At 44.0% G+C, this 24860-nt stretch overlaps 1 protein-coding gene across 1 annotated transcript in view; it reads left to right on the forward strand.

Annotated features, from left to right (window-relative positions):
* The window catches only part of FAF1 (Fas associated factor 1), a 152337-nt gene extending 130642 nt beyond the window's left edge, over positions 1–21695 (forward strand). Inside the window, exons 18-19 of the mRNA XM_075286243.1 lie at positions 7105–7320; positions 17413–21695. Of these exons, the coding sequence (XP_075142344.1) occupies positions 7105–7320; positions 17413–17496 (300 nt within the window). The 3' untranslated portion in view covers positions 17497–21695. The remainder of the gene's footprint in view (positions 1–7104; positions 7321–17412) is intronic.
* Positions 21696–24860: the final 3165 nt, after the last annotated feature.

Consider the following 24860-nt stretch of genomic DNA (forward strand, 5'->3'; position numbering starts at 1 on the left):
CGACTGCAGATGGCCCGTCATCGCACGAGACAAACTCCACTCTGCTACATCTTACAATGGAACAAAGCGAAACCTTCTGTTGCTTTCAGAGTTTTAATCTCTCTGTGGAAATGCAATTGCGGTAGTTTAATAAAGCTCCAGCCCATTGCAGGCTGCTCGGACGCTCCCCCATTGTATACATGTATATCCCTTTGTGACTCTGGATCTAAAGCAATAGTTCCCAGTAAAACAAACAGGTATTCTTCCTCCGGCCATTCATCCAGTTACCTTACCTTTTCATTCTAGAAGCCGCTTCACAATAGCTGTTTGGAAACTATATTTTCCTACAGAAAAAAAAAAAACAAGGCCCGGTCTGGTCTTCGCCGCGCGGCCAGCGCTCTGTTCTTTAGAATTACAGTGTGCAGCCGCCAAAATAATAGATATTTGCTTTGCAAAACAAAAGCGATTTTTTAACAATGCTGTTTATTACAGAATGGCGCAGTTGAAGTTCAGGGATTACACATAATCTATTGTTGTCGGGCTGTGTTTGCTTACATAGAGGGGTTTTTGTTCAGCGCATATATTTGTAATGTGGCTATTGATCTATTCAGACGAAGCCGCCTCCTCCCTTTTATTTTATTTTTTTTCTTCCGAGCCCCCGAGTCGGCCGTTCAGACGCTGGCGTTATAGGCTCTATGCATCCTCTAATTGTTTTTTTTATCCTCTATGTTGGTCCATTGCCTAGGTGTAGTCATTGTGAGTCCCTGTCCTGTGACAACGCCATCGGGGGAAAGTGGTTACATTGGGGAAATAGGAATTCTTTGCACAAAGGGAAAGGGACTCTAATGAGCTACTGTTTATCCTTCTGCCACATAATTGAGCGGGCGCAGTAAATAAAATGGCATCTGTTATTGCAGCCGGCAGGAAAATGTCAAAACAACAGAAAGAAACAGGTGCTTTAATAACAATGGACGCGGCCGGCGAAAGGAGCGCGGATTATAGATTCAGCATGAAATGGAAAAATCAGGAGAACGCTCAGACGCGGAGTTGTAGTATTCTCATGCACAGCGGCCGCGGTCAATAAGAATTTGCACTATGGTATATTTTGTAAGGTTCCTTTTTCCTTGGTGGTTATTGTATTTTACCGTTTCTGTTTGTGTCCTGCTTTACGGCACTGATGCAAACCACAGCTAGGAAGCCTACAGTAATCTGCAGGCACTACATGTAGACTTCGTCACATAACCATAGATCGTCGTGTTGCCCTGTGACCCCCTTCGCTAAGTGAATGGAGTCGCAGTGATAGCGAACCTTTTAGAGACCGAGTGCCCAAACTGCAACTGAAAACCCTCTAATTTATCACCAAGTGCCAACACTGGAGTTTAACCTTAATACTGTGCGGATCCACAATTGCAGACATTTACAGACCTGCAAAATACGGTCATGTGAATGGGGCTTTATAGAGCTTTGTACTCCACCATTATACCCCACACAGTATAATCTGCATCACAGTGACCCCCACATAGTCCAAACTGTATAATCTGCTGCACAGTGGTCTCCATACAGTATAATCTGCTGCACACTGGTCCCCACACAATATAATCTGCTGCACACTGGTCTCCATACAGTATAATCTGCTGCACAGTGGCCTCCACACAGTATAATCTGCTGCACAGTGGCCTCCACACAGTATAATCTGCTGCACAGTGGCTTCCACACAGTATAATCTGCTGCACAGTGGCCTCCACACAGTATAATCTGCTGCACAGTGGCTTCCACACAGTATAATCTGCTGCACAGTGTCCCCCACACAGTATAATCTGTTCCACAGATGGGTGCCTAAAGAAAGGGCTCGGAGTGCCACCTCTGGCACCCGTGCCATAGGTTCGCCATCACGGACCTAGGGGATGTTAGTGACTTCTGGTCACAGCACTGAGCATCGTGACTCTCTTCACTTTCAATAGGGCAGGGCAACATAGCGATCTTTGGTCTTGTGACAGGGGTACCCTCCATGGGACATAAGCACTCACAATTGGAGCAATACTGCTGGCCAATTGCCAACTTATTCAGTAGTGGTGCCATAAACTTATGAGAATTGGGAAAAAAAAATACAGAATTTTTTTGCAAAAATTTTGCAAAATCCAACATTGTGTGATATATTATTATACTGCAATGTGAAGCTGCTTCAATTGTGCAAGAAGTTGTCCCTCTTGAGTTGTCATCTTGATCTAGCCTTAGTGGTCTTCACAGTATTAAATTGAATGGGTCCCAATATTTCGGATACCCAAAGATCAGCCAAAGGAAAGAGTGAATGAAGTTGATGGGAGAAGTATAAGAACTTCTTTTATATTTCCCATTGCTTTTGAAGCCAGTCATGGCCTCAGCTAAAAAAAAAAAACAGCAACATCTACAACGCAAAAAAAATCAACTTTGCCACAACACCTTAGAGGTTTCCCCATGAACATAACTATATTTGAATGTTTAAATAATTAAAAGTTAATCATTTTTGCAAATATAAATTAAAAATTTTGCAGAGTTTTAGAGATTTTCTCTATCTTAGTGGTGACACCTGTTGTCTCAATTAGTTACCAATGGATATGACCATGAATGCAGGGACTTTCTGCGGTCTGGGACTTGTCAGATACCCAGCCATGATGTTCTTATTCTGGTCAGGTTATCAGGAGGACACTACATGTATGAGAAGATAACCTGACCACAATAAGGACATCATGGCTGGTTATCAGGAGGACACTACATGTATGAGAAGATAACCTGACCACAATAAGGACATCATGGCTGGTTATCAGGAGGACACTACATGTATGAGAAGATAACCTGACCACAATAAGGACATCATGGCTGGTCATCAGGAGGACACTACATGTATGAGAAGATAACCTGACCACAATAAGGACATCATGGCTGGTCATCAGGAGGACACTACATGTATGAGAAGATAACCCGACTACAATAAGGACATCATGGCTGGTTATTTTTGACTTTGTGTGTTACTACTTCCGTTGTTCTGGTCCTCCAATGGAGCTGACACTAGTGTGATTGTATCAAAAAAAAAATTGTTAAAATTCTTAAAAATTTTTAATTCTTTATATTTGAAAAAATGTTTTAACTGTCTACAAATTTAGTTTGTTCATGGAAGAATCCCTTTAAGCTGGTCATAAATTTTAGAAGCCTTTGGCTGATCGCTATCTCGCCCATCTCTGCCATATACAGTCACGCACAACTTGCTCATCTTCTGTCTTGGCAGAGGGGAGAAATCTGTCCAGCATTGGCTTCTCCTCTAGAACATTCCAACTTGCCCGTTCCTCATCTCCTCCAACATCTGGTGTGGATGCCCCATCCAGATTAGATGGCCGACCCGTTACTGTGTCCTCCACCCCTGTTAGATGATTAAAGCGAGGGCGGTTGGGTCTCTCTAGAGAAGCCATCGAGGTGATTATCCTCCGAGAAACAAGACAACGCTTGTTTCTTTGTTGACGAACAAGCCTGCAAAACAAGCGAGGTGTTACGTGGCGGAGATGTCCTCGCAGCACTAGAAGGATCAGGTTTAACTTTTATTTGATTGTTTTCTCACCTATTCATCTTCAAAGAAAGACGAGTGAACCCGATGACCCGTGGCTGGTTACGTAATTACACTTCCACTCTCAAGCCTTGTTAACCTTTGCGTCCTGACAATTGAATCAGGTGTCCTCTCGGGCAGGGCGATCTGATCTAATTGGGATTGGTAAAAAGGAGGATTTCTTTTAATTAGCTGCGCTGCACGCCGTCATTAAGTGGTGGGAAATAAACAGATTTGTCACCTGGCACTCACATGACACTGACAACATTGTTTGACACCTGTCCCTAAATCTTTTGAAAGGGCAGATAAAAGGGGTGGGGGTATAATGCACTGTTATATAACAGGGCGCTCTTGTTTATTTGCCATTAGCTGGAGGACGTATTTAGTCCAGCGCTAATTCACACTTAGGATGAAGATGAGACTGGAACGTCTTCTACACCAAAACCTAAAAACAATATATTCATTTATTCATTGATTTTCTATAGCGGTATTGGGCATAAATAAACCGAAAACGCGCATTGATGGTAAACCATTAGAAATTAATCTCTTTATTGGAGATTTTTCTTGAGATCAGGTTTTAGCAGAAATTCATAAGGATAACATGGAACGATTATAGCGGCAGCAAAAATATATGAAAAATTGTTAGATTGGACAATAGAAAATAAGACCGTGGTCAGACATTTTGGTGGTCTAGGGTAGTGAAGACCTTACTTGGATTCCTTTGTGGTCTACATCAATGGTTCCCAACCTGTGGTACGTGTACCTTTGCTTTATAGGCTATGCATGCCAAGTATTACTTCCCCACTTGGGATTGGAGTGGGATCAGTCATGATGGACACCACAGTTTTTGTTGGGGCTACTTGGTTGGAACAGTTTTTCACGAGGAGCTACTTGGCTTGAAAAGGTTGAGAAACTCTGGTCTAGAGTAGTGTAAAAGTTAACACCAGGTACCATGCTGGTCTAGGGTACTGAGATGGTTAATACCTACCTACATGGTGGTACAGGATAGTAGAGGGTTAATATTTGCCTCCCTTGTGGTATAGAGTAGTGGAGGCATTTTAGTACCTGTTTTCCTGGTGATCTAGGATAGTAGGGGGTTCACATCCGATTACCTTGTGGTATGGAGTAGTGAAGGCATTTTAGTACCTGTTTTCCTGGTGATCTAGGATAGTAGGGGGGTTCACAACCGATTCCCTTGTGGTATAAAGTAGTGAAGGCATTTTAGCACCCGTTTTCCCGGTGGTCTAGGATAGTAGGGGGGTTCACATCCGATTCCCTTGTAGTATGGAGTAGTGAAGGCATTTTAGTGCCTGTTTTCCTGGTGGTCTAGGATTGTAGGGGGGTTCACATCCGATTCCCTTGTGGTATAGAGTAGTGAAGGCATTTTAGGTGTAAACTGAATTTTATTGAAATTTTCAAAATAAAGAAACAGAATCACAATACATTACAAAATAACAAAAAGAAGACGAACCAAAAGCAAGTTCAATAACAGGAAAACGGCAAAACAGTGCCCTAAACGGGCTAGTGAAGGCATTTTAGTACCTGTTTTCTTGGTGATCTAGGATAGTAGGGGGGGGTTCACATCTGATTCCCTTGTGGTATAGAGTAGTGAAGGCATTTTAGTACCTGTTTTCCTGGTGATCTAGGATAGTAGGGGGGGTTCACATCGGATTTCCTTGTGGTATAGAGTAGTGAAGGCATTTTAGTACCTGTTTTCCTGGTGATCTAGGATAGTAGGGGGGTTCACATCGGATTTCCTTGTGGTATAGAGTAGTGAAGGCATTTTAGTACCTGTTTTCCTGGTGATCTAGGATAGTAGGGGGGTTCACATTGGATTTCCTTGTGGTATGGAGTAGTGAAGGCATTTTAGTACCTGTTTTCCTGGTGATCTAGGATAGTAGGGGGGTTCACATTGGATTTCCTTGTGGTATGGAGTAGTGAAGGCATTTTAGTACCTGTTTTCCTGGTGGTCTAGGATAGTAGGGGGGTCACATTGGATTTCCTTGTAGTATGGAGTAGTGAAGGCATTTTAGTATCTGTTTTCTTTGTGGTCTGGGATAGTAGGGGGGTTCACATCCAATTCCCTGGTAGTGTAGGGAAGTGAAGGCTTTAGGGTTATCCAATATTCACAAATGAAAAATTAATAGCAGGCAATGGTGGAAAATGATTTCTACTCCCATTGCTCCAATGCCGCCACTTTGGTGTTTCTGCAGGCTTTTGTTGAGCTGTCTTGTAGTAATGATCAGCTAGCGGTCACATGCACATCACATCGCAGGCCTTGGTGGTCTTGTGCAGTAAATGCAGGCATCACCTCTGAGGCTGTGGATTGTCTGCAGTGTCCACAAATGCAATAATGACATGTCATTGCTGCAGGGAACTAAAAAGACTTGTATAGACCACCAGAGTAACATCAGCGGGGCAGTAGGGTATTTAGCAGCTCCGCTTACGTTGTTTTTCCATTTATCCACAATCCCTACATATAGTATTTTTTTTTGTAATTTTTGACAACCCCATTAATTCTAGCTTCCCTAGTGGTCTAGGGTAGTGGATAGGTTAAAACCTACCTTCTTGGTGGACTAGGATAGCAGAGGGGTTAACGTCGGCTTCCCTGGTGGTCTTGATGTTGCCCTGGATTAAAAAATAATAATAATAATACTTCTGTAGTCCTGCCAGTCATTGTTGATTGGTCCTTCACTCATGAATTGCCAGCCCAGTGGTCTTGGGTTGTGAAGGCATTAAAGGGGTTGTCCCACCAAGGACACATCTCCTTCCCAGAGGATGAGTAAGAACCCTGAGACCCAACCGCTGGGTCCCCCAGCGTACAAGAGAACGTCCACTAAAACATGGGTACCCACAGACCCCTTAGACTATAATGGGGTCCATCAGGTTTCCGCCATTCTTATCCTGAAATTGGCGGAGAGAAAAGTCTTGCATGATTTTCGGTGGATTCTATGGATTTGACCCTAGCCTTACTCCATGGCTCAAGTGGTATCTCCTGTGTCTTCTCTATCTTCCCATTATATGAGGTATCGGTAGGTCCCAGGCCACAGAACCTAAAAATCTATCAATTTACATACGATCAGAATTGAGATTAGACAACTGAGTTGGTAGTATGGGCTCAGCTCAGTAGTTACATACATGACGTCTACATGACTACACCCCAAAATCGTAAGCCAGAGAAGTAGTGATTTTTAGCATGTCGCTATGGAGTAGAGCGGGAATACAGAACATTGCCTCCAGAACATGGACATGACTCTTAATACTATTACTTTAAATGACTTGAGAAGTTTTTGTTTCCCAATCTCCTTTTGCACCCATCTGCAGACTATGGCTGCGGTGACACAGAAACATTGCCCCAGCCGCCCGGCCTTCACCCCAGGACCATCTTTTTTTTTACTTTTAGAGACAAATAATTGGCAAGAATTTAGTTTTCCAGAGAGGTTAAAATGAGCTCGTCACTTCTAAGTGATGGGAAGCATTAGGACTTGTTAAGTGGTATTGTAGTCATGTCAATGGCCGTGCCCTACTGACCCTCTTTATCTCTTTCCCAGGCTATCAGGCTTTCCTTGGAACAGTCCCTTCCACCGGAGCCGCCAGAGGAGCAAAGCGAACCACAGAGCAAGCTGCGGATTAGGACACCGAGTGGGGAGTTTATTGAAAGGCGTTTCCTGAGCTCCAACCCGTTACAGGTCGTCTTCAACTTTGTAGCATCCAAAGGATTCCCTTGTCAGGAGTATAAACTACTCAGCACCTTCCCACGTAGAGATGTGAGTATCTCCTCAGAATACCTAGATTGTAGAATTACATCCAAGTGTAAAGAGTTAAAGGGGTTGTTCGGGACTATGATATTGACTGCCGTATTTACCAAGCACAGCGCCATACATTGTATAGTGGCTGTTACTTGGTATTGCATCTCAGCCTTGACCAACCTAACCTGGTATCACCTCCTAAGAAGAGTGGACATTTAAAGGGATTCTACCATTAAAATCACATTTTTTCTCGTTCACATGTAGGTATAGCCTTAAGAAAGGCTATTCTTCTCCTACCTTTAGATGTCTTCTCCACGCCGCCGTTTGGTAGAAATCTCGATTTTCGTCTGTATGCAAATCAGTTCTCTCGCAGCACTGGGGGCGTCCCCAATGCTGCGAGAGAAATCTGCAGCGCTGCCTCCATCTTCTTCAGGAATGGCCTCTCTGCGCATCTTCTTCCGGAGCCGGGTTCAAACTTCTAGGCCTCGGGCAAAGCCGGTTGCGCATGCCCACAGGCCTCAAGAAAATGGCCACTTACTGTATAACCAGCCATTTTTCTTGTGGCTGCGGACATGCGCAGTCTGCTCTGCCCGAAGTCTAGAAGCTTGAACCCAGCTCCGGAAGATGATGTCTGAAGAGCCCGTTCCTGAAGAAGATGGAGGCGGTGCTGGAGATTTCTTTTGCAGCTATAGGGACTCCCCCAGTGCTGCAAGAGAACTGATGTGCATACAGACGAAAACCGGGATTTCTACCGAATGGCGGCGCAGAGAAGACATCTAAAGGTAGGAGATGAATAGCCTTTCTTAAGGCTATTCCTACGTGTTATTGAGAAAAAAATGTGTTTTTAATGGTAAAATCACTAAAGGAGTTATAGTCTCCTTACCAATCCCTGCCACTCCTATGCCAATACAATGTGTCAGAACTGCAGGGGTTATATGCTTTGATTATGCTATAGGGGGGGCCGCAGTCATTTTTCCATCTATTATAATACATGGAGTCAGAAATAATAGTCCTAATAATACATTTGTATTGTTAATGCCCTTTTATATCCCGTCTTGATGAAAACCATTATTCTAAGCGGGTTTGCTGTAAAGCAGGGATTGCCGTAATTGTATGGCAGATGCATGGTTAATCCGGATGCCGCCTGACCTGCCCACTTTAAACTGAGCGGCGCCGTAAACTCGGGATGAGAGGAAGCGACTCATTTGTAGATCATTTTATTAATAAACTGTTTACAAAATATTTACAAGCCGCATACAGAGCCCAACACCGGGGGCTTACAAGTGACTAATACAGCTGAAGCTCCGAGATGTCTCTGTAATATATTCTAATCTCCTTAGAGCCGGCGATAATTAAACTGGAAAGAATACAATTTCCAGCAGGCCAAGAACTGCAAGTGCTTATTGTGTGGTTATATAGGGCACTTTAACCCTTTTCCTGCCACGGCTCTCTATAGTCGTTTTGCTGGGCCCTATTATAAGCCGTCGGCCTTGTTATCCTGGTCCATTATTGGACTCTTCACCTTTAGGACACCGAGCGATACGTGATATAGGAAGCGTGCACGCCACAGTATATTCACATAACTGCATTCTTTGTCATGCCCTTCTTGTTCAACTTTAGAAAGTAGACGCGCAGCTTTTTACTGTATCTGCTCCGGTTTACACAACATTCTGCCCAACCAGTGCAGTGGGATTACACGGGACGCGAGTCACTTAAGGTAATCCCACGGCTGAAGGCATTGCTTAAGCATCTAAAACCAGTTTGCTCTGTTCGGCGTGGTGCGATCTGCTTAAATCTGTGTAATTGGCCGCTTCCAGCAAATGCAGGACATAACATTCTGGCAACCATGTAACAGAGAGCAGGAGATGCAGATTTCGGTTACATTCCTCCGCCTATTCGATACAATTGGATGAAAGTATGTAGTGACTTAATCCATTGTTCACACGAGGGACATCTCCAACGTGGAACTCGCAAGTATCTTTGTGAACGTGGTGGATCTTGATACGGCTGTCGATAAGATGGTTCTGGAATATTCAACAATTTGGTGAAAAGCTGGACTCGTATGGCTGGTTGGAAATTGTCCCGTTGTCTCGAGAAAGAAGACGTTGACCCGCACATAAATAAATATATATATATATATATATATATATATATATATGTACATATAATGGTTTAGTCGTCATTCCTGAGGGTCTTTTCCATCAAAACCATTCTTGCAGTCAGCTGGAAGGAGACGTCTTGTAAGTGGTCAAATTTCTCCTTGCCAGGCGCAGATGGTCATTGTTGGTGAGAGATGCCTCTCCCAAGGATGATGAGCCTGGGCCATCCAACAGGGCACTAAATAAGGATTTGATGTCACCATGACCTAACTCTAACCCACTCTCATGGTCAACTTTGAGATACAACAGTGGTCTTAACTGGAATGATAAAGCTGATAACTGGTGTGGCTATAGAATTCGGATATTGTAGACTCTCACCTGTAGGGTCACACAGACTAGTGGTTTGTTGGATTTTGGGGGGGTTTTTAGCACTAATGGAGTTTTTTTTTACTGAGAAGATGCTTGGGGTCTTCTGCCAGGAAATGTCGATATGGTCGTCTTTTAGAAAATGAGCATGGGTTCTTCAGCCGGGTGAGGAGGCTGGGTTCTTCAGCCGGGTGAGGAGGCTGGGTTCTTCAGCCGGGTGAGGAGGCTGGGTTCTTCAGCCTGGGAAGGAGGCTGGGCTCTTCAGCCTGGGAAGGAGGCTGGGCTCTTCAGCGGGGGAAGGAGGCTGGGTTCTTCAGCCGCGGCAAGGAGGCTGGGTTCTTCAGCCGGGGAAGGAGGCTAGTTTCTTCAGCCGGGGAAGGAAGCTGGGTTCTTCAGCTGGGTGAGGAGGCTGGGTTCTTCAGCCGGGGAAGGAGGCTGGGTTCTACAGCTGGGGAAGGAGGCTGGGCTCTTCAGCGGGGGAAGGAGGCTGGGTTCTACAGCCTGGGAAGGAGGCTGGGTTCTTCAGCAGCGGCAAGGAGGCTGGGTTCTTCAGCCGCGGCAAGGAGGCTGGGTTCTTCAGCCGCGGCAAGGAGGCTGGGTTCTTCAGCCGCGGCAAGGAGGCTGGGTTCTTCAGCCGCGGCAAGGAGGCTGGGTTCTTCAGCCGCGGCAAGGAGCCTGGGTTCTTCAGCCGCGGCAAGGAGCCTGGGTTCTTCAGCCGCGGCAAGGAGCCTGGGTTCTTCAGCCGCGGCAAGGAGCCTGGGTTCTTCAGCCGCGGCAAGGAGCCTGGGTTCTTCAGCCAAGAAAGGAGCAGAGAGTCTCCCTCCAAGGAGGAGCATGGTTGTATTGTCCTTTCCGTCTTTATTTCTAGTCCATTCCTCCCTGGAATAACAGAACATTAATTTGTACAAAATAAAATCTAATAGAAAAAAAAAATCCCTTGGTGTAAAACATTCACTGTTAATGTCTGTAAAGCGCTGCGGAATATATTGGTGCTATACAAGTAAGCATAATAAATAAATACGATAACACGGCCTCCATAACCGATATTGAAAGCAAAATGTCAATGATAAAAGTTCACCAAAGTCTTTGGATCCGCAGGTCGCCTGTCCTTGTTCTATTTATAGACGGGGATGAGCTGATGTTTTTTTTTTCTTAATTCCACTTTCACAATCTGGCACCCTTCACTGTCCCTAAATTAATTTTGAGGAGATGAGCGTATTTTGGCCATCACTTACTGCAGCATATGGCAATTTCAGTTAATTTAATACCTGTGCTGCAAATCTCAACTCAATACCAAAATTCAATTTATTGTCAGTCTGCTGCATCTGTGCAGGTGCGGGATGAGCATGGCGCCATCTGTCCAGGTTTTCGCTGGCTGTTTGTAGAAATACAAATATATTACCTTCCTGGCGTCTCTTGTGTTTCCATCCGCTCTTAACTGTGCATTTGTAAGTATGCAAAACACTAATATACTGTATTATTGCAGAGAGATGAGGAAACCGGGTATATTCATACCACTGAAGATTAAGGATTGGGCGATTCATCCTCCGTTGTCATTTTACTTTTTGTTGCTTTCTGGCAGATTCCATGGAACATGGCGGATTTATTTGTTAGTTATCAAATGATAGCAGTGATTATACTGTAATCTAGCAGAACCCAGCCCTGGAATGGACCGAAAAATACACCCCACCCCCCAAATGCAACACATGACAAGTGTCAATGCCATTCTCTATCTATCTCAAGTGCGGATTTTGGTGAGGGTACAATGGGCGCCATTAGGTCCAGTACATATATTCCATTCTATATACTAATAAAAACTAAATGTACCGCTGGTGTCACTAGTTTATCAAACCCTGTCAGTGCAGAGATACCAAAAGCCTGTATCCTGTATGGCCGAGATATCGTTGACTTTGTCATTATGGAGATAGGACTTTGGAACAATGACGGCTTGGCCATTGCTGCAAAGATAAGTGACAACGCCATCATGGCTCCAAACAGCTCATTTCATTATTGACAACATCACCGATAACTTGGCGGTGGAGGGAGCAATTCACAACGTGAAAACACTGTTAGGTTAGAGTCATCTATATCAATGTATCAACAGGGCTGCGTTAAAATGCCGGGTCCGGGTGACAGACTCCCTTTAAGAATGTTGACCCCTAGAACAGTCATGTCTGTGATATTATTAGCTACAGCATCATCTATTCATCAAATGTATGTTGTGACCCCAGCCATCCCTTCTGCTCACATAGTCAACATCCCCTTCTCCTGCTGCTGTAACCTGTACTATGGTGTGGTTAACTAGTGTTCTCCTGGCTGATCCTTCATAACCTAGCCACAATAACATGATTACTGAATAATCCTAGGACAGGTCACTAGTACTCGCATAATCAACATCCCCTTCTCCTGCTGCTGTAACCTGTACCATGGTGTGGTTAACTAGTGTTCTCCTGGCTGATCCATCATAACATGGCCACAATAATATATTTACTGACTAATCCCAGGGCAGGTCACTAGCATTCACATAATCAACTTACCCTTCTTCTGCTGCTGTGACCATGTCCTTTTTCTGATTAGTACTGGATTTTGCTTCATTCTTACTACACTGTCACAGTAACATGTATGCTAGATAATCTGTGACGACGCGGGTCACTGCCTACAATCTTCTCTTGTCGCTTGCTTCATAACAATGCCACAGAAACTTGTAGGCTACGTAATTGTATGAGGGGACACATCGCTAACTAGCCATTCACTATACTTTTCTACTGGCTCTTACATCATTGCACTACCGTAATGATAGAGGTAGGTCACTACTGCTAAGATAATCAACCTATCTTTCTGCTGCTTCTCCCGGGACCATTCCCTTGTTCTGATTAGCCACAGGGGGGGGGGGTTTGGCTCCTACATCATGGCAGTACCACAATATTATACGAGAGGGCAGGTCACTACTGGTCACATAAGCAACATCTAATTCTCCAGCTGCTGTGACTGTTCCCTTATTCTTATTAGTCCCTGTGTTCTAGTGCCTCTTAATTCATAACATCTCTGTATATATACATCATATATACGCAAGTCACTGCCACCAAAATAATCAACATGCCCTTCTCTAGCTGCTGTGACCGTTCCCATAATCATATGAGCTACTGTGTTCTCCTGACTCCTAATTCCCAGCACAGCCATAGTAACTCATTTCCCTGCATAAACAATATATATGTGGTTAGGTCACTGCCCCAAATATAATCAACATACCCTTCTCCAGCTGCGGTGACTGTTTCTTTATTCTCACTCGTAAGTGTGTTCTGTTAGCCACAGTAACACATGTGCTTGCATATAAGATAGATAGATAGATAGATAGATAGATAGATGGGTAGATAGATAGATAGATATGAGATGGGTAGATAGATAGATAGATAGATAGATAGATAGATAGATAGATAGGAGATAGATAGATGATAGATAGATAGATAGGAGATAGATAGATAGATAGATAGATAGATAGATAGATAGATAGATTATGAGTAGATTGAGTAGATATGAGATAGATATTAGATAGATAGATAGATAGATAGATAGATAGATAGATTATGAGTAGATAGATAGATTGAGTAGATAGATAGATATGAGATAGATAGATATGAGATAGATAGATATTAGATAGATAGATAGATAGATAGATAATGAGTAGATAGATAGATAAATGGATAGGTCACTGCTACTCACATAATCCTCATACCCTTCTTCTGCTTCCTATTAGCCACTTAGTTACAGTAATCTCCTGGCTTCTACTCTATTCTTCCACTACTGTCACCTATGCTACACAATGTATGATAATCCAGGTCACTCTCTCCCACAGGGTGAACCTACTCTTCTCCTGCTGCGGTGATCGACTTCCATTGCTACTCCTGACCGCATGCGCTTTAAAACGCTCACTAAAGCAAGGGACCGATTTTCCATGACCGACGCCGTTCATGTCAATGAATTCTCAGTCTGCTGCTTATGTTAGGGTCATAGTGTAGAACCCCAGCATTGACAAATGTAGTGATTTGAGCATTGTTCCTCTAGCGTCCTCTGTCTTCCTTCTATGGCAGTACTTATTTACCCAGGATCACATTATGGTAGGTGTTATTTTACACCATGAGCTTCAGCGGGACACACTGTTTGTTCCCATAACTGTCTCTATAGAAGGCGGCGTATACAGTTACGGAGTTATGATGTAACAGAGAACGGTACAAACTGTCCTGTATCTCTTGATTAAAAAAAAACACAGCTGTTTGGTGGCTGCTGCTCTAACTGCTGCCCGCTGCCTGCCCGCTGCCTGCCTCCTCATTGTCTGCTAATTGCTACCTAACAAGGCTTATGTTTTTAGCTTTCTGCTTTCCATGTGGAATAGCATTAATAAGAAGTAATGAGACCTTGCAGTATTACATGACACCCGGGAGAGCCAGCGCCCCCCCCATGGACCTGCAGAATTGGTTACGAAATTGTCTGCATGGATCTTAGGTCTATGTCTTACTGTTTCCATGTTTTACAGGTGAAAATGAATTTATTTGGTTACTGGTGTGGAACGTGACGATTAATCCTCGTCCTTGTATAATTGTAGAATTTATTGTTCCTTGCTTATTTAGACTGTTACCTTCGATGGGTCATTGGGGTTACTAAACATGGGGTGATATAGTAGAGGTCAAACCTGTTGCTTCAGCCATACTATGTATTGTAAACTCTCACTATTCATAGAGAACAATGTCCATATTCTGCAGCGTTGTACCAGGGACGGGCGACATTGACCATTGGTGTGGTGTTAGTATCCCTATGTTCACATCTGTGCCGCATATCCAACTGGCACAGAGGCCGTCAGAAATCATGCAGGACCAAATTTTTCGTCAGGGAAAAAAATAAGATGCCCAATGGACCTCTCTATAGTCAATGGGGTCCCTTGGGCTCTCTTGCTGACCAGAAGAAAGATGTAAGTGCACGCTTAGTCAGCCATTAGTCACCATCTAATGTGTCTGGGGGTTTCATGACACTCCCCAGATGGCAGAGGAAGGAAGGATAGGGCATGTCCAATTTCAACATGTCCAATCCTATTCTTCTGGGGGCAGATAAGCTGCCTTCAGTGGAGACTGGGAGAAGTCCTCTCCCATTCTACCTGCTGAAAATACATGCAGGCTTGGCCAAGCCAACGGGCAAGGAAAAATCTTAAGGAATAGTTGACAGAAGTGTATAATCACTTTAGACCATATTCCTTTTCCTCTGTGCCTCAGCACTTCCCGTCCAAGATTGTATGAAGTACTGAGGTTCCTTGTACCTGTGTACAGGGGCGGATTTGGCATTTTTGGACCCCCAAGAAAAAATTATGTTCGGATCTCCCAAGCAAACCTTACAATAAAATCCAGTTTATAATGGCCCCCATAAGGTATGATGTGGCCTTATCCTGTTAGATTATTCCTATAGGTAATGGCCAATATTATAGTCGCCGATCCTCGATTCCCCCAGGCTCGCTGTTCAGCTCCACCAATGTCAGGACATGATGAGAGGTGTTGCCTACAAGAGGGGGCCTATAGAGCATCGTTGACTATTATATCAACCAATAACTATTCCAATAATCCAATAGGTATCGGTCAACTACAAGACAAGAATGGAAACCATCTTGCCCGGGGGAATTACTTGCTGTGGTTGGCCTTTAAAAATGGAATGGATGATCATGCCAAATTGCAAAATGGCAGCTGCCAATTGCACATACAAAGGCGCCCTGTAACCCTAACCCGGCATAGTCAGTGCTTTGCTAGCCTGTATAGGTGTGGGTCAGTATTGATGCCTCCGTCTAGATTGTTCGCACCCAGGTCAGACGTTCCATTTCTTCCATTTGCCTTCCTAATGTTGTGATGTAAATCAAACTCGGTGCAATCGTATAATCCGACGTAGCAGCGAGCGAAGTGTTTACAGATATCAGATCCGAGCGTCGATGATGCAGAAGGTTATGGGATGCTAATTAAGCAGAACGATGAACCATACGAACAAGAAGAAGAGGAGGAGGAGGGGGTAAGCAAAGAGCCGCTAAAACAAAGCGACAACAGCTCTGTTTGTTGACAGATGCAGCAGGCGCATATTCAGTAATTGGGTAATGGTGTAAACATTGGCAATTCGGCAAATCCCTTAGTGCATTGGAAACAGAAGGCAAGCTGAAATCAAGGGTATAAACAGACCCACCCCTTCACATGTCACCCACAATCCTCCGCCTGAAACTGTTCGAAGATTTCCAAAGTGTAAAAATAGAGAAAAAGGGCATCAGGGATCTGTTTATTGCCACCAGTCCGGGGCTGAGGTTCTGCAGATCCTTAATGAGCGGCTGCCCCATCTGGAGGGCTTTGCGACTGCCGCCTCGCCGCTCTAAGAGCAGTAAGAGGTGTGTAAAGCAGCGAAGACGTCTCGCCACGTCTCACCTTCCATGCATCTCCTACCAGCTGTTCCGACATGTAAGGTTAAGTACAACAGTATGCTCATTTAACCACAAACCCACATAACACAACAAGGAGACGGGAACAGACAGAACTCCGGCTCTCCGCAAATTAGGGCAGCAATTCCCCCGTTGCGTAAGTCGCTTTGCTTGATTTGTCATCTCTGCAAAAAATTTTTTTCAAAAAGCGTCAAAACAGGTTAAAGCCTCCTGTCCTGTTGGTGTGATAAGCTGGACTTGACTATAGGCCTCCTAGACTGCGGGTAATTGTACCCCGTGTCTGCCGCGCTATACCATCTGCTTCTTGTTTGTCATTTCAGTAAAAGCCATTGGCATGGAGTAGCTAGAAACCAAGGCGACCAATCTGCTTTATGTCAGGGTGCAAAAAGTGTACTGGAATCTGAGAAATAACTTGGGAGGAGGGCAGTGCTTGTTTTTTATTTTTAACCTATCTATCTGCAGGGCTGGGGTGATATGCTGGGTCTGGTGACACTAACCTATCTATCTGCAGGGCTGGGGTGATATGCTGGTTCTGGTGACAGTAACCTATCTATCTGCAGGACTGGGGTGATATGCTGGTTCTGGTGACAGTAACTTATCTATCTGCAGGGCTGGGGTGATATGCTGGGTCTGGTGACACTAACCTATCTATCTGCAGGGCTGGGGTGATATGCTGGGTCTGGTGACAGTAACCTATCTATCTGCAGGGCTGGGGTGATATGCTGGTTCTGGTGACAGTAACCTATCTATCTGCAGGGCTGGGGTGATATACTGGGTCTGGTGACAGTAACCTATCTATCTGCAGGGCTGGGGTGATATGCTGGGTCTGGTGACAGTAACCTATCTATCTGCAGGGCTGGGGTGATATGCTGGGTCTGGTGACACATTCCTTTTAAATATCTTTGAAGTATATATTTTATATGTTTAATATCTCAGTTTTGTGTATGCACTAGGCAGATTTATTACGCCTTGTATGACCGTTTTCTTATGCGCAAGGTTTAAAAAGTTGCTAATGTTTTGGTGCAGAACAGTTGTGACTTTTTGGTTTTTTACCCCACACTTGGCACTTTCCTAAAATGGGTGTCGTGTGCGGGGGTGGGGCCTTTGGTAATGACAATAATCTTCTAGTTGCAGCCCTCATTGGAAATGTATACTCATCATTACATATCTTCTCCCAATTCTGTCTTGTAGATCACCCAGATGGATCCCAGCAGGACTCTCATGGATCTTAAGCTGTACCCTCAGGAAACACTTTTCCTGGAAGCCAAGGAATAAGTTTCCCTTAGAGCGGACTGTGAAAGCAGTGGAGGAGGTTCTGCTGTATTGAATAAAGAAATTCACTGTCACCTCCCCACACCCAGAGTGCACACATGCTTCATAGGAGCCAGAGCCTGTAGCCCACCCACCATTTTGGAGGCTTTCAGCCTGGACAGGAGATCATCTCCAATACAAATAAACTCCCACCATCCAGCCTCTGATTGAATGAATGCACTGTTGTCACACCAAACAGGTTACTAGACGTACCTTAAAGGGGAACTCCAGTCATCTTCTGATATGTCATAGATACATGCGAGAAGATCACATTGATGACATCTGTGATCTCAGAGCACCACTGGTTTCCAGAATGAAGGGACGCTCTAGAGCACTCAGTCCCCTTTGGCACCTCTCGGAGATTGGTTGCTGTAAATCTCATACAACATTTGGCGTAAGCTGCCATTCAGGTCAATGACAGGTTGCCTAGATTTTCACGAGACAGTAGCGTCCCATATGGCTGTCCTTAAAGGGGTGGGCTTATGTTTTGTTATCCTGTGGGTAGGTGATAACATACTGATTGGTGGGGGTCCGACTCCTGGGATCAAAAGGACAGGGGTCTCATTGCCTTATCTAAATGGAGTGTCACCCTATGGATGTATACTACGGCTTCATTCATAGACTATGGGATTGCCGGAGATAGCTGAGGACAGTGAATTCAGCAGCATTGTGTATGCTCGGCCAGGCGCCTCATTTGAATGGGGGAACTGGATCCTCATTCTTGTGATAGGTGGGGATAGAGAGGTGTCCCATCAGTCAGGTCCCCACATATTAGCATGTTATCACATAATATGAGCCAACCTTACTAAAAGTGTGCATTTTTAAAGGGATGTGCGCTTTCTACAGAACCTTCTCATTAAGCGGTGGTTTGAGATGACAGATTTCTCCGACAGTCTCTCGCATGTGTTTACACCACTTTGACTAGATTTTCCCTTTAAATATCTCCTAATTCCAGAGTGGGATTCATATGACTTACATAGTGATGCTGAGTATCTGCAGGCTACTACTGCTGTATCCATACACTGTAGACTTTACATCTCGGTGTCACGGGGTTTGTGCACAATATTAAAGACTTAAACCCCGGGCGCACGGTCAGGTTTTGGACCACTGAGCTTTTGTATTGTCGGAGTGCGGTTACCCCACCCTGCATAGGTCGTCCACCATCAACACTGGTCAGACATATACCTGTGCATGGTTTGGGTATATATGCATTAAACCACAATTAGGATCAATTTAGTTGAGAAAATCCAGGACCACCTTGGATTGTCCCTTTAAGTCACTTGGGACAATCCCGGCCAATTTGGGGGCAGATTACAGGGGTGCTTGAACATGACTATCTGTGGATAAGAGAAATATGGCGGCCAACTACCACTGCCCCCCTCACTACAGTATGGGATATCTGTTTGCATACAGTCCGCATTAATACAAGTGATTTCATATACCAAAAACTGTCAGAATCTAAAGGGTTGCCATTATACAAAAAGTTCCGTAGTGTCTTATAAATGGAAATTAATTAAACGTCTACGTTAATTGTGAAATCTTCATGAATGATCTGAATTCACTGCTGGTCCTGGAGGTTGAGCCTTTTCCCCCTGAGCTTTTACTTGTCCTCTGTTTCGGTGACGTTGGGAAGGAGCGAGTTGGCTGTTTCACCAAGTCATCCATCATGGGGGACCTTATCCTTCCAAGTCCAAAAAAATAATTGATACCGAACGATTATACCCTTCATGTCCTGCCAAAAACTTTCATGATCCAAGTCACATCACCAAAGGTTTGGCGTAAAAAGGTCACAACGTCAATATATTTGCGCCACCCGACGTTGACCTTTCCGTTGTCCTACAGCTATGAATGGAGTCGTCAACTTGCAAAAAATACCCTTTGCTTTTGGTGCTATTCTAAAAAAAAAAAAAAAAATTAGGGCCATTTGGTTTAGATGCAATCTCAACATGTAGGTTCCCTGTTTTGCCAAAAAAAAACAAGATTTGCCCATTAGAGACAAGTAAGAACTTTTTGAAAAAATTTTGACTCTCTCTATTGGGATCTTTTATTCTAGTACAAAGGAATAGAAGAAACTTTGTATTACATGTTATTAAAGAAAAATGCTTCTTTCTCCATTTACCCCTGGCCTTCCATTCACCTCACTAAGGCCGGTGGCAGACAACCATGGCCATGTTCGGTGTGCTTTCACTGATGGCACACTGACCCATTCATTTCAATGGGCCGGTATACATGACCGTGAATTTCGTGGGCCGACAGTCCAGACCGCAAAATATAGAACAGGTCCTATTTCGAGTCCCTTGCTTCCGTGGCTCCTTTAAGGAAACGAGCTACTGAAGCACAGCCCGTGCATAGGCAGCACACAAGAGACATCCCCGTGTCCCCCATGTGCCCCCTGTGCTTTTAATTCACGGCCGGCTGGTTGCAGCACGGTCATCTGCACCCAGCCTAAGTTTATTATCACTAATAGAACCCGTATCCTGAGTGTCATAGACAGATGGAGTAACTTCTATCATCAAGGTTTTTGGAAGGTGGAGAAAGAGAAGAAACACTGTGATGAGATATGGAGTAAAAAAAAAGAGGGAGATGAGGGAAGTGGCCTGATAAATGGGGAAAGAAGCATTTTTCCTTAAGAAATATTATAAAGTTTCTCATATTCACTGGTATTATTCATCTTGAAAAGTTGTCTTATAATCTGATGTACATTTTAAGGCTAAGGTCCTACAATGCGGATACTGAACTTTTTTTGTTATTGCAGATTTTGCTCCATTTTTTTGAGCAAAAACCAGTGGTAGATTGAGCCAAAGGTCGACGTATAAGAACTTCTTATATTTCCCATTCCCTTTGCAGTCATTCTTGACTTTGGCTAAAAAAAAATGCAATATCTGCAACAAATAAAGCTCCTTGGGGCCTCAGCCTAATTGTTGTGGCTGAGCTGCAGTACCAGACGCGGCCTATGGACTAAGAGTGGCAGTGTTTTTGGAAACAAAAATCCTTTTTCCTCCCCCCTACAACCCTTCATCGTTCTTAAGAAAGAGCTGGACTATGACCCATTCCAGAATTTGCAGATACTCAGCATCACTATATGGTGATTCCCCTCCCCTCACCCTTTTTTTTTTCTAGTTTTTCTCAGCCTATGTTCTCCTCCATCATTTTTATTACATTTTATCCTAATTTGCAAATCTTGGACATCCCTTGTGTGAATTTTCTACCTGTAAATGATTCATAGACACGTGTCTAACCTGAGATCCGGTAAGATGACTCGAGAGGAGCAAAGCTTTCCATAGAGATCTTACAGTATTACAGCGGACATTGCCGGCTGCTCTGATACCGTGTGAGGGAATATTTGAAGAATATACTTTGGTCAAGATGCCAGTTATTTATTTCTGATTTAAGCTTTTTTTGGTTGCAAACCTTCATATAATTTTAATTTTTTTTTTTTTTTTTTTTTTTTTTTTTATTTTTAGGTAGGGGAGGTGGGGTGCATTTTTTTTTTTTTTTTTTGCAGTGTGTGCCTCTCAAGTATATGCATGATGTGAATATTTAACTCTGAATAAACAACAGACCAACACAAGATACTTGAAATCCTCCGAATAATTCAGAGCTGTCTCACTCTGGTCCAAAACGCTCTAGAATCTGTGACTGGTTAAACGTAGACTAAGGGTGTGTGCGCACCTCCAGAGTTTGCTATCGGAGCGTCTTCCGTGGTTCCATTCCGTTCCGATAGAGCAGTTTGGATCTTTCGGAATGGATTCATGGACTTGGAAGACAAACGGCGTGCCCTCGGGATAGCACAGTCAGTTGGGTGCATGGCCATATTATGACTCAACCTCGGAGTTGTAATGTGTCACCCGTAGAAGTCTGCGGGGCTCTAAAGTTTGAGGTGCCTAGCTTCAGTTTAATGGGGGTCCCTACTGGGTTTTTGGCTTTTTAATCCAAGCCTAAGAGTCCTTGTTCTAGGAGTGATGCTTAGGCAAAATCTGCATTAAAGAGAGTCTGTCACCAGACCCCAGCATATTGCGGCAGCCCGTAGACTCTATCTCACCAGACCCCGTAGACTATCTTGCCCGTAGACTGTATTGGCTGTAGACTATATTGCCCGTAGACTGTATTGGCTGTAGACTATATTGCCCGTAGACTGTATTGGCTGTAGACTATATTGCCCGTAGACTGTATTGGCTGTAGACTATATTGCCCGTAGACTGTATTGGCTGTAGACTATATCGCCAGTAGATTGTATCGGCCATGGACTGCATCGCCCATAGACTTGTGTATCGCTCCCTCAGTTGCTGTTTTTGTCAATATCCAATGAGGTCTTTCGAGCAACAAGGGCATGCCATAGCTCCAAAGAGTAAGTGACAACACCCTCATTGCTCCAAAGAGTTAATTTGCATATTGACAATACTAGAAGTATCTTGGCAATGGATGCAGTGATTCACAAGGGAAGACGCAGTCTCTTTCTGGTGACCCTGACCTATCTGTCTGCCCGGCCGGGTTCTGGTGACTCCCTTTAAGGCCAGTACAACATAGAATGTCTTGGCTTGCATTGTACATGCGTTTTTTTTTTTTAATTCATGCAAGGACTGGATCTGTATGGAAGGAAAAGCTAATGGGTGGGGGGGCTTATTGTATCCACACCCGTCTTTAGTTATGGCTCCAAGTTAAAGGCGCCCATGAGAGCAAAGGTAGCTAAACCCATTCATTTTGGTAGGATTGGCCCACTTTTACCCTCAACAGTGGACGATATTTGGGAAAGATTGATTGGACATATTTAAATTCAACATGCCCAATCTTTTTTATGGGCGAGAAGGCACAGCAGCAGATTCTTCCTCTCTACCCAGGAGCATTCATATGTATAGGGAATTGCGTGGAAGGTATATGGCCAGCTTAATACAGGCAAAGAAGTAACTTGTGTACCTTTAATGCACCCTTGTTCTGGACAAACCTAGCATTGAGTATTCAGGTTTCCTGCAGCGCCACCACGGGAGTAACTAAGTATTGCACAGTGTCCATTTCAATCAATGTGTTGTCTGTGTAATGCAGGACAAGTCAGACCAGGAGACAAAGTTGTTGTCTTAGTTAGATGCTGTCCACTATAGCCAAGAGGAGAGGAACAAAAACAGAGGACATTCCTCCATCTTAAAGAAAATTTTCCATTAAAGACACATTACCTATCCACTGGATAATAGAGAAGCGTCTGATCAGTAGGGGACCAGGCAATCGGACCGTCACCGATCAGGCACTTGTCTTCTATCCTGCTGATGGTGGAGAAATGTCTATAGTGAAAAACTCTCAGAATTCCCTAATATGATATTTAGAATTTTTTTCTAAACCAGAGAACCCCTTTAAGCGGAAGCTAGTAGACGTCACTATACATTGGAGCCCACCAGCTGTTCCATCCCCTTTAATTAGAAATTTATGCTACTTTCACATCTGCGCTTTGATTTCCATTCTTCTGGACCAGAAGAATGGATAAATGGGCCATGAGAAGAACCAACATGAGCAGAACCCTTAGGAACCCATTGAATATAATGGGGGTCCATTGGGCGTCCAATTGCTGGACAAAAATGTCGGCCTTTCCGCACTTTCTTGCCTGGTGGTTTCTGATGGATCTATACTGGGTGGACACCTGGCAGATGTGAACATAGCCTTAGGATACTAGCCCTATGTCTCGGGTGCAACCGATTGACACCTGCCATGGTTCAGACCCAGACTAGGGATAATCCTACCTAAGCTCTGAAGGTATACGAGGAACGTAACCACACGATGCCAATCCAGATAACGTCTCATTCTCTCTCCCCACAGTTGTCTTCTAGAGATTATATAGTAGCGCAGATCATGGATGGAAGTCATGTGCGACAGGTACAGGCGTAATTTGCAGTGGCCTTCCTTTACAGCAAAATGTGAACTGTACAAATCTCCAGTTGTACTTAATGCTGATGTAAGTTTGTGACCCCTTCAGGTAGCAGATTTTTTGCATTTTTTTTTCCATATATATTTTTCTTTATAGGCTGCTGAACTTCAAACCTTGTACATGTGAGCGCAAAAAAAACATGGCAGCTGACGTCGTATAAACTAGCCTTTTGTGTCTTGGCCGCGGCCAAACACAAATGTGGATTCCTTAGGGCGTACGTACCTGACGTGAAGGTGTAGCCCATTAGATACATGTGTGTATTGGATAAGCCCCTTTTATTTCATGACCTAGGGGGGGGGGGGGGGGGGGGTACTTCACCGGCCAAAGCTTTTCAAATAATCTGTGTTCTTACCTTAAATAAATCATAGGAGCCTTCACCTCTCTGCTCCCGCACCCCAGATGTGTCTGTCCTTGTTTGTATATTGTTATTCTGATGTTTTTAAGAATGTTGTACTTGTCACACCACAAAAAAAATGAAAAATGCAAAATGTGTGGAAAAAAAAAATAGTTTGTTTTATTAATCGTATTTGTGGGGTTCATGTACTAGAACTACATACACCATAGCGGCTTATATCTCCCGCAACTAAAGGTCCGGCCAGCTGCAATACAACTGCCCAATTTCTATCTCTCCCCCCCCCTTCCATACACCTTTGATAGATGGCCGGTGGTTCCACCCAAATTGGCAGATCTTATCAATAATTAATTATCTAATGTGAATTGGCTTTTTTAAAAATATTAAATGGATGATCAGATTTTGGGTCAAGGGTGGGGTGAAATATTGTTTTGCCCACATCTGAGAGAGGTAAGCCCCAGTTAAAGGGTTTGTCCAGGAAGTTTAGTTTACCTTACGTCTCCCAGCGATTTTATGTAGCTAGACTTGGGTTTTCTGGGCTGGTTCCAGAATCATTCCATTTGGACAACCCCTACTTTTTAGACCTTGGACCTCTTTCTTGACAATAACCTGATCACGAAGTGTCTTCCTGCCCACACTCCTAGTGATCAGCTGTAATCTGTAGCCATAAGTGTTGTTTCCCTTTAGCGCCACCACTGGAGAAATAAATCATTACGTGGTATGCATTCAACTTAATGGACTGTCAATGTAATACTGGACGGGTTCTCTAGAGTGACACTCTTCAGCACAGCACTCTACTAGATGTACCTAGTAGATAAAAATCCTGAAGAAGAGCGTCCTCTATTAAAGAGGTTGTCCAGACAGTGTATAAAATGGATTATGACACCTGTTGCAATATCACACCTCTTCACCTGCCATTTCTGGGTTCAGTTTGACACAGAGCCCCTAAAATTGGTTGGTCCCACATCCATCTATTTGTATGGCCAGACTTGGAACAGTCAGATTCCCATTGGCCAACTGACCCATAGTCTCCTTATGGACAGCTTTGCTATTGTTGAAACTCTT

The sequence above is a fragment of the Leptodactylus fuscus genome, chromosome 9 (genome assembly GCF_031893055.1).
Source record: "Leptodactylus fuscus isolate aLepFus1 chromosome 9, aLepFus1.hap2, whole genome shotgun sequence".
In the NCBI taxonomy this organism is placed as follows: Eukaryota; Metazoa; Chordata; class Amphibia; order Anura; family Leptodactylidae; genus Leptodactylus; species Leptodactylus fuscus.